At 41.3% G+C, this 11103-nt stretch overlaps 1 protein-coding gene across 2 annotated transcripts; it reads left to right on the top strand.

The window, feature by feature from the left end:
• The first annotated feature begins 932 nt into the window (after positions 1-932).
• Positions 933-10419, top strand: det1 (DET1 partner of COP1 E3 ubiquitin ligase). Of its 2 annotated transcripts, none has more exons than XM_030424644.1 (9): positions 933-1065; positions 2425-2781; positions 2916-3182; positions 3296-3508; positions 4109-4332; positions 7231-7360; positions 7908-8098; positions 9137-9328; positions 9564-10419. In XM_030424644.1, exons 2-9 carry the CDS (start codon positions 2533-2535, stop codon positions 9751-9753), a joined length of 1656 nt encoding a protein of 551 aa, XP_030280504.1. In that variant the 5' UTR covers positions 933-1065; positions 2425-2532; the 3' UTR covers positions 9754-10419. The 2 variants fall into 2 exon arrangements, with proteins under 2 accessions (XP_030280504.1, XP_030280503.1); XM_030424643.1 differs by having other exon boundaries at positions 933-1260.
• The last annotated feature ends 684 nt before the right edge of the window (positions 10420-11103 follow it).

Below are 11103 nucleotides of genomic sequence, written 5' to 3'. Positions count from 1 at the left end.
ACTCAAAACCACTATAAACTCAGGTCTCCTATCTGTTGAACAATTACAGTTTGGTTTCATTAGCAGAGGTTCAATTATATTGAATGCTATCTCAATTTTTTTTTAAATTTAGCTCCTGAACAATTTAAAGGTGCACTATGCACTTTAGGGGATTTTTGGATCAGAAGATAAAGACCTTCGTTGGTTCATTTTTTAAATTTTCTGCCTAAATAAACAAACTCTCTTCGTTTCCATGACTGAATAAACTGAATATATAAACTGACCTCAAAGAACAACACATTTTCATACTGTTTTACTTTGTTTATATGTGGCGGACCCTGCCACGTTTCTATCTTAAAACAGTGTTCTGGGACGTTATTTTCCTCTGAGCACAGCTTGTGTGTTCAGTTATGGAAAATAAATATTTTCCAAGTTTGTATTATTACCTCATTTAAATTCTAAATATTAAAATTCTGAGTTTGAATTTCTTCTCCAAAACTACAGTGTCCCTTTAAGAAAGCTGTTAAAGGCTTGTTTTTTTTTCCTCTGCAATGTTGTTTGTAGCACTTTGTGCTCCTATATACGTATGTACATTTTTTCTGCGTTTCTTTCTTTTTTCCATCTACTTCATTTATTGTTCTCTTTCCTTTTTGTCAATACAATCTTTTCACTGCAGAGTGCCAAGATCAATTGCCTCTGGGGTTTCTTTTGCACCTCTCCATCAAATCTGTTGTTGCTCTAGTGTAATATAACAAGTCCAATACAAATTTGTTTTTTTAAAGATAAAGATTAGAATTAAACATGTTCGGCCCAGTTTTTGACTAGCTTTTCACGTCGCTGTGGGTTGCCTTTAGTCTTCATGACAGTATCACAAATCCATTCGATACAAATAAAAACAGTTTGCAGTACCATTTCCGACCTGAGGAGGATGTGATGGCGCTGTTTAAAACAGCTCTGAGCTACACTTCGGTCCAGCAGCACTTCTGTCTTCCTCCTCTTCTTCTGCGGTTCCTTCACGGCTCACTCACAACAAACACAGCGGCCGATTCACCTAACTCCTCCAGGCAGTCGCACGTTTGAATACATGTGAGACATTACAGTTACTTTTACACTTTGTGAAATGAATGAAGCTTGACGTTTCCCACTAACGTGAGGTGCAAGCTAGTAGCCGGTAGCTAACTGTTCAGTCAAACTTAACTGCTCCTGCTAACACAACCAGCTGAACTCGGAGGACCAAGAAAGATTGCAAATAGCGGGCTGGTCTGCTTTTTAAAACAACATGTGAGTAACGCCTTACAGTGTTAAATGTCTGGTGATGTAAGTGAATTAGATGGTGGCTGTTCTTTTTAGCGAGCTCACTATTAAACCAGAGACATGCAGTAGGCTCAGACAGCAAACAGCAAGAGAAAGCCCTCCTGTCCCTGCTGCTGTGGAGCGATGATTTACGTGTGTATCTGGTCTGCGATGCTGTATCTCCACAAGTAACTACCTGAAAGTGCAAAGTATTGTGAAAAAAGCTCTCTAATCTCACCAGCGGAGCTTTCTCTGGTCTCAAAGAATAAGCCTGATAATGTCAGCGAGGTTATCTCAGCATGGTCTAAACATTTCTCACAGATGTAAACTGAGGATGTAAAGCTATAAAGACATCTACATCTTCCAGGCTGAGTTAATGTCAGTGGAAGCTACTGTTACGTTGCATTCTGGGAAAAGTCTGAAAGTATTTTTGAAGCTTGACCAACACCAGGGACTGAAAGTCAGCATGTCTTACCTCTGTTGCAATATATCCTGATTAAAATCAGTGACGGACTGGTCACAGACCAATACACGTTGTTACTGTAGTGGATTTATTATTGATTTTTGGTGTAGCTTTAACAATACAGATCAATCTGGTATGTTATTCTTCCATGTCTTGGTGTATTTTATTTTACATAGGTAGCACACAATTTGTGGTTCTTGAAACAACAAGGGGGAGGACGCCATGATATTTTTTGACCTTGCGTTTGCTGCGATCACTTGTTCTGCTGTGAGAGATAAACACATTAACTTTCTGTTAAAGTTGTAAATGTAGACTTTAGGCTCTCATGCATTCAGTTAGCCCCCTATTGTTTGCCATGCTTTTTATCACTCTTTCATTCCAGCAGCTGTGTTTCCTCTTTTGAATAATGTGGACTGACCTTCAATTAGTTTTTGGTCATTGTGTGTTAGGGATGCCACACACATCTTTTCACTTGAGCCATTTTTCTGTCATCTTGCATTTCTGATTTCTACTTATCATTCACATGGCAAATAAAATATATATCAATTTACTTTGTCTGACCAGCAAATATTTTGGCGTTTTGCACGGTCACTGACATAAAACCGGTAAATTGGGCAACCGATGCCTTCAGCACCAACTGCTGTTTTACTTGAAAACTGAGTACCCTTATTTTCTCTCACCTTCTCTAGAAAACACAGGTAACATGACTGCACTTGTGATGTAGTCGAGTCACCGTACTGGCCGCCAGTCTGACTACCTTTTGAGGAGGGGTTTGAGAGCTCTATCTGATCCCCGCGATGGATGAGGACACCCCAACCCTGAAGCCCAGACGGATTCAGAATCAAAATGTGGTTCATCGTCTTGAGAGGCGCAGGATCTGTTCTGGCCGACCCGGAGCTCACTGGTACAGAGTACGCTGCTTCCACCAGAACCTTTTCCCCAACTTCACTGTGGTCAATGTGGAGAAGCCCCCCTGCTTCCTGAGGAAGTTCTCTCCTGACGGGCGTTGCTTTATTGCCTTCTCTTCTGACCAGACTTCTCTGGAGGTAAGAAGATAGAAACTGAACTGTTAATCATATTTCCCATCTAAACATATTGTTTGACCAAGACTGCAACAGACTTGATCTGTCCAGTTACTTAATCATGACAACGAGATCTGAAAAAGATGTTCTTCATGCAGATATATGAATACCAAGGCTGCCAGGCAGCTCAGGACCTGCTGTTAGGGCAAGAGGGAGAAACTCTTCTAACAGCCAATGACCAGCGTTCCCTGAACATTCGTGGCCGCCTGTTTGAGCGCTTCTTCTCCTTGCTCCACGTCACTAATGTGGCCTCAAATGGAGAACATCTCAACCGGGAATGCAGCCTCTTCACAGACGACTGCCGCTATGTCATCGTAGGGTCGGCTGTGTACGTCCCAGAGGAGCCGCCGCCTTACTTCTTTGAGGTAACAATGTCATCGAACTTATTAAAAAAAACAGAAGCTACTGATTAACTATGAATTAACTTCCATAGTTTTGCTCAGACTGTCCCTTCCATCCATATTCCATCTCCCACCAGGTGTATCGGAACAACGAATCTGTGACTCCCAATCCCCGGTCTCCTCTAGAGGACTATTCGCTACACATTATTGACCTCCACACTGGCAGGCTGTGTGACACCAGGTCCTTCAAATGTGACAAGATTATCCTGTCCCATAACCAGGGCCTCTACCTCTACAGGAACATCCTGGCTGTGCTGTCGGTCCAGCAGCAAACTATACATGTGTTTCAGGTGAGCTGATTCACCATTTACATTTTTTAATGCAAATGACACTACTGGTGTCAGAAGTAGTTTCCTAGTATCACTGAAAGGCAGAATACATATAAATTGGTTGTGGACCAATACCACAGATATTTTTAAACTTTCCATTTCTTTATGTTGTAACTTCACCTTCTTTGTTATGTTGTTGACTTGTTGTGCTTATGTTCTGGTTAGCACAAAAACCACTTGGTACGGTTAAGGAAAAGGTACATTTTTTGCTTAAAACACCTGCTTTGTCACCATAATCACAGCAAAGAATTGTCCAGACGTCTTGTTAAAAGTATTCAGCGGTATCACGCTAACAAATGTCAAAACACAGTCTCGAACAGTCGTCTCCAGCTATGCTGCCATCTCGCCCAGTTGTAACTCCATCGCAATGCTCTCCACCCCTGGATATAAAAGTGTCAGTTCATAAACATATAGTGTGAAACCTGATAGGGTTTGAAAAAGGTACAATAATAATACCTATACAATAATTCTGTCTAACTTGGGGACCAACCACTGCTAAAAGAACACATTTAAACACGAGAGTGTCTTCCCTCATCTCTCTTTTTCCTCTCACTGTTCCAGGTCACTCCAGAGGGAACGTTTCTAGATGTAAGAACTATTGGGCGGTTCTGTTATGAGGACGACCTCCTCACCCTTTCAGCAGTTTACACTGAGGCTCAGGCTGAGAGTCAGCCGGGGTTCCCTCGCCTGTATACAGACAAAACCATCAATTCACTCAAGCACAGGCTGCTGGTCTACCTGTGGAGGAGGGCTGAGCAGGACGGCAGTGCCACTGCCAAGAGGAGGTACAGAACCTTCTTTTCATTATACTCTTACCTAAAAATGTTACGTGAACCCAAGGTATTGGTCTTGGTTCATCAATGAAACAAATGTTTCTTTTCTACAGTTGGTGTGTTTTTTTCCAATCATACTGTTGTTATTGTATTTTCTGAATGGGAGACCGATTATCAGCCCTGTCCGATGATAGGGGCCAATATTGAGTTTATTATCTATCAGTGATTTTTCTGTCAGACTGCTGATAAGATAAGTTAAATTTAAAATTGCACTTTGGATCCTGAATAACTGCATTTATCAAAGAAATGTAGAGAAGAAGAAGTATGTATGTACATACAGCTGTATGTTGTGTGTGTATATATATTGAAAAATTAATTAATGAATTATTTGCTTTGATTGCAGTCCTTAAAAATGTAAAAAAAAAAAATAATAATTGAAAAAAATAGTGCTTTGAAAGAACTTGAGAATCATTGTGTAGAATGTCCTGCTAACAGCTCCTTGAGTGTTTGTGAGTCAGCAGTTTTAGATGAAAAGGAAAAATCCTAAGCAGAAACTCGAGAGTGCCTCTCTCTAAAGTAGATTATTTGTTGAGGGTTCGATGGTGTTTATCTCTTCTTTAGAACTTAACCGCCATGAAACTATCAAAAAATGAACTAAGATTTCTGTGCTTCACTCCCTTGGATTTCTCGTCTCCACTTTCTCTCTCATTCACTCCCTAGCTTTTTCAGTTGCTAATGCTCTCGCCCCCCTTGCTCAAACTTTTTCTTTTTAACTCCATTTTTTTCCTACAAAGGCATGCAAGCTGACATAAAAAGTCTATGTTTTTTTTAACATGAATAAACATGAACATATCTCGACCTCTCATCCTGATATCAATACTAGAACACTTCCTCATTTAGTAAATTAAGCAGAATACCAATAGGTCCATGAGTACACTGGCTGTGTTTGCAGCGGTGCCTGCTTGACCAGTCGGCAGCAGTCAGCCCTTCAAACTCTGCCTCTATAGGTCCTGAACCATCAGAAAGTGCTTCCTCCAGACCAGGAGCTTTTATAATACATGGAACTACTATACAGTAGGGGTGGTGAAAAAAATCGATTATTGATTAATCGCGATTATGATTCGATTATTAAATTACCAAAAATCGATTTAAAAAAAAAAAAATGTATTTTTTTTTTTTTTTTTTGAAATTGTAATACAAACTGGAGTCCTCCTCTTACTGGCTTCTGCTACATGGTCCACAGTCTGGAGCCAAGATAGTTTATTCCATCCCAGAGCTTTTTCACACTTAAATCGATTCCAAATCTTTACAAGGAGACAAAGCTTTCCATGCAAGTGTCCCTCAACTCTGCTCACAGGGTAGCAATAACCTGTGATGTCTGGACATCCAGAGAGACAGTCTCATGTGTGACCGTTACAGCTCATTATGTCAGCAGTTAATGGAAGCAAATGTCCTACGTACTTCAGATGAGAGCTATGGATGATAGCCACACAAGCGCAAATATGTGAGTTCCTCAAAGCAATGGCAGACGAGTGGGGAATAGAGAAACACGCCCTGGTTCTCGTCACCAACAATGCTTCTAACATGAGTCCGGCTACTGAGCTTGGCAACTTTCTTTCAACAGTGAAAGACTACATTAAAACAAAGTAAAAAATAATAATTTTGATATTACAGTTACACTATATAATATTGAAGGTGCTGTGAGGTGTCACTCAAAAGATAAGTAAAATAATTCAGCAGCTGACTGATGTTAAATGGAAGATCAATAATCGTTAATAATTGAAAATCGAATCGATAATCGTTAATAATCGAAAATCGATTTGTAATCGAATCGAGACTTCAATAATCGGAATCGAATCGAATCGGGAAATTGGGCTGATTAACCACCCCTACTATACAGGAGCTATTTTCATCCCCTGGTGCCTCTGCTTGAAACTCAGGCTAAAGTCTGTGGTGCCTGATAGGGTTCTTGTTTACCCGAGTGAATTCCTGTAGTGGTAACATCCTACATGTGACCGCTATGTACTATTAACAAAGAAAAACGAGTATACAGTCAGTATCAAGTGTTCATGAGCCAAGTAAAGTACTAGTGTGTAGTGCTGGTCTATACAAAAAAATTGTGAAAAGTGAGTGTTTGACCAGCAGTCCAAAGTCTAAAAGATGTTCACTTTACAAAGAAATAAACCGAGAGAGCTGCATCATCATAATGGAGAGGTTAAAAAGCAGTTAAAATGCGTAATTTTAGAGTAATAAATGACACATACTGATTGTTATTATTCTGTCAGCTCATCATTTAATAAGCCAGTTGTTTCAGAACTTGTGTAGTTGTGTACAAAAACTAAGAAAACAAGACTAGTTGGAAACCAAATGTAGTATATGATTTGACTGTATCTTTTTAAAAAAAAAAAAGACCTTTGTTTTGCTCTGTAGTCACAGAGAATCTATAAGAATCCCGATGATGTGACATTTATTGGGGTCTCTACCAAACAAACACACTATCTTAATCTTGAAAACAAGATTTGTAGGTCAGGGCATCTCGGCAGCACTGCAGTACTTCATTATAATGCTGTTACCTTTCTCAAAAAGGTGCAGCTTCTTGTAATTTGGATATTGTACTTGGCCATACTTAGATTTTGATTAATCGATTAGTTGTGCAGTCCTTGCATTGAGGAGCTTTATCGCAGTGCGTGAAACTATGTTCTGCAGGACCACTTGTTGACTTCTTGCTTCTTCACAGATTGTTTTGTTTGCACACCCCTTGCCATTTCAGAGAATACTGTAATGAGCATGCTGAGCATGAACGCCTCTGTACAAGTTAATAGTTTATTAAGCACCACTTCCATGTTGTACTGATGTTAGATATTATTTTAGCGATCACTTCAGTTCACCCACAATTGTTTTTGTCATCAGATTCTTCCAGTTTTTCGATCAGCTGAGGAGGTTAAGGATGTGGAAGATGCAGCTGTTAGATGAGCATCACCTCTTCATTAAATACACCAGCGAAGATGTGGTCACACTCAGAGTCACTGACCCCTCACAGGTAGAAACCACACACACACACACACACACACACACACACACACACACACACACACACACACACACACCTGAATTCCTCTCTGTGTTCGCTCGGTTGCTCTCCCATGCCTCTCTTGTGTCCTTTTTCTTGTTTGTGCTGCATAGCAGGGATTCCTCTTTCAGGTCTCCAAGGACACGTTTCTCCTACAGATTCTCTTCAGTCCTGTTACTCATTCGTGGCAACAACAAATAGATCAAATTAATGTAAACATCTTTTATTTACATGAGGTTTCAACTCTTTAGCTTTCTTGTTCCTGTTTTTGTCTCACCAATGAAAAAATATTGTTTATCATTATGAATACAGGTGAAAGCTCAAGCCAGGAATGCTTATCTCACTGTAATAAACATTGAATCAACTGTCCTTGGTTTATCACTGTGGAAGGGCCAGTGTGGATTGTGTCATGGTTTGAAATAACAAAATACCTTTTTAAGGAAGAGGATACAACAGAATCTGTAGTCTGTACTTTTTTTCTCCAAACCTTCACCCCCTGCTCCTCTTCATCTGACAGCCGTCGTTCTTCGTTGTGTACAACATGGTGTCTACAGAGGTGCTGGCCGTCTTTGAGAACACCTCCGACCAGCTGCTGGAGCTGTTTGAAAATTTCTGCGACCTCTTCAGAAACGCCACGCTGCACAGCCAGGCCGTCCAGTTCCCCTGCTCCGCATCATCCAACAACTACGCACGGCAGGTCCAAAGAAGGTACAGCAGAGCAGAATTGCAATACCAAATATCTTTCCTTCAACATTGAAAATATTTCATTTTGGACGTAATTGTGCTGGCCAGCTGCTGGGTCGAGAGGACTTTTCTTACTGAAAAAAAAAAAAAACTGCACCTGATGTCGTGCAGCCAAATGTCAGGGAGGATTTGAAGACGGTAGAAGGAAGGGAACCAGATCAGCAGCAATTGCCTGGAGGAGAGGGAATGAGTTTTAGGACTTAATCTGGATATAGAGAGAGACATTAAGACAGTCAGCATGGCCGGTGGAGCTGTGATTGAATTTGGTGTTTGTCTCGCCAGCATAGGAGACAAAATCCTCTGTGGAAGGTGAAGAGTGACCAGATGGAGGGGGAGGGTACAGGAAGGAGGCGAGGATAAAGGATAGTTAGAACAGGGAAAAGGAGCTTATAATAGGATTTTAGCGTAGTGAAAATTGATATGTGGAAGAAGGAGAGGAGAAATTGAAAGCTGGTGAGCTAATTCGGCAAACAGGATTTATGCCACTGAACAACTAGCTAGCATTAGCCCAGTTCACGGGGTTTTAGACAGCATCAAACCGAGTATAGTGAGACAGGCAGGTCTGCAGTAGCAAACAGGTCGACAGGAAAAACTAAAAACATGGATGGAGAGTGTTGGTCGTAAAGGAAGGAGGAGGGAATGTGAGACCACACAGTCACAGCTGAGTGTTGGTAGTTTAGCAAGACTTTGGGAGTATAATTTAGCCAGGCATGTTTGGAAAATAGCGGCTTAGAAGATTTAAAAAAAAAAAAAAGTATTTCCTCGCCAAACTCAGACTTTTATGACATCTCATGGAGCCTTTGAGCTGTTATTCTCCAAAACAAAACAACTAAAGTGCAAACAAGGCAGTTCACTGCTTTCTGGACTTCAAACCAAAATAAGTGGAAATACACTTGGGGATCATAGAGGCACTTCTGTGGGAGTTTAGCTTCAGTGCCAAAAGAGAAGATTAGTGTTGCTGCTTAATGTTATCCCGCTGATATCTGTCTGTCTGTGCTTCAGATTCAAAGACACCATAGTGAATGCCAAATATGGCGGGCACACCGAGGCGGTGCGTCGGCTGCTGGGTCAGCTGCCCATCAGCGCTCAGTCCTACAGCAGCAGTCCGTACCTCGACCTCTCCCTCTTCAGTTATGATGACAAGTGGGTGTCGGTGATGGAGAGACCCAAGACCTGCGGAGACCACCCCATCAGGTACACGCCTGTTAAGGCCGAATTTGCATCCTATCAAATGATGTCATAGTATTACATTGTCAGTAGGTGACAGTCACAGTTTTGTAGCAACATTGACTTCTCAGTTTTCTGGAAGGAGTAAATAACAATACGTATCCGTGTTATACAGGAGTAGAAGCCTTAATAAACCAACAGACTGGACTGAATTAAGAAATGAATGGCACTACATGTTATCCCTGCATCTCTCACACACCAGGTTTTATGCGCGGGACTCCGGCCTGCTGAAGTTTAAGATCCAGGCAGGCCTGCTGGGACGGCCGGTGAATCACGCAGTGCGACGCCTGGTTGCTTTCACTTTCCATCCCTTCGAACCGTTTGCCATCTCTGTCCAGCGCACCAACGCAGAGTATGTGGTCAACTTCCACATGAGGCATGTCTGCGCCTGAGGAGCGTGTGTATTTGTGCAGCAATCTAAACTCGGAGAGCCTGCGGACTCACACTTGGAATAAAATTGCAGGACCGTTGGGTTTCTGTTTGCAGTTACTGTCGACAATACAACAAACGTGTCCTCCATCAGGAGGCACAAAACTGCTTGTTCTGTTAGTCGCCCTCTCCTCCTCCACAGAAATCAGCAGTCCTTTTTCTTCATTCTCCTCCTGATGGAAACCACTGTTCCTCTCCTCTTGCCCCCTCCATCACACAGTGGTCACTCCACTTCCACCCCTCCTCCCCCTCCGCAAGAAGGCAGCAATTCTGCCTTTTTGCTTTCGTCTGCACCGTTTCACCTCCTCGTTCCCCCTTCCTTGGCAGAACAAAGAGGGAGCAGTAGGGAGGAGAGGCTGGAATAAGTGTAAATGGAGATGTAGAGAGAGTGATTGATGTGCGACGGAGGTGGGAGCCGCAGGTAGCCGAAGCTCTTAGAAGAAGGAACCAGAGGTGTTTTCTTTTTCCTGCTAAGCAGTGAAAGCTGCACATTCATATCAGAATTGCTTACCCTGTTGATTCAAGAGGTAATTTTATAATATATTGTTTTACACTTTTTTTTTTTTTTTTTTTTTTACATATTACCACTTGTATATATTTTATGCTAATAAAATTGTCTAAATTTTGCAGTTTTTTTAATTTGCTATACTTTGAATTTGAGTGGACAGGGAAAGGCTTGCTGTGGCGAGAAGCCGGAACTGGTATTGTTTCTGCTCCTGACCTCTAAATATTGACCTGTGTGTATATACTCCTTGATATGGGAGAAGACATTTCTTTATATAATGTGTGTTTGTGTGTGAGCTCATCCACATGCAGACATAGGCGTTTCTTTCTTTCCTTCTTTTTTTTTTTATGCAAATGTGAGGGACATCATCGGAGTAGCAAAAGAACTGCAGACATTGTTCTTCTGGATGCAGCTTTGTTTAATCGTATAGCACATTCAGTGTTTTTTTCCTGTCATAATCTTTCTAATTATCTATTTCTTAACGTGTCTTATACAGGCAGTGGAATCTAAAAAAGAATCGCAATGCATATCTTATTGCCTCGGAGCCTTATAATGAACCTGAAATAATGATAGCACAGGGTTGTATTGCATATGGAGCGCAGAAAACATGCAGTGCAAGTGTCATATTTTATTTGACTGCTGTTCCATGCAGTCTGTTCTCATGTACTGTATAGGCTCAAACGTCAGTTTTTCTCACATCCGGTCCATCTGTTCTGCAGGCGAAAGCACCGGACGTCTGTTTACATTAGAAATGTGTTATAGTAACACACAAACGCACACAGATATAAACAAATCTACGCATATGCAA

Source organism: Sparus aurata, chromosome 8, assembly GCF_900880675.1.
Source record: "Sparus aurata chromosome 8, fSpaAur1.1, whole genome shotgun sequence".
Lineage (NCBI taxonomy): Eukaryota > Metazoa > Chordata > Actinopteri > Spariformes > Sparidae > Sparus > Sparus aurata.
The sequence above is the reverse complement of the archived record's forward strand: the minus strand, read 5'-3'. Positions and strand labels throughout refer to the sequence as shown.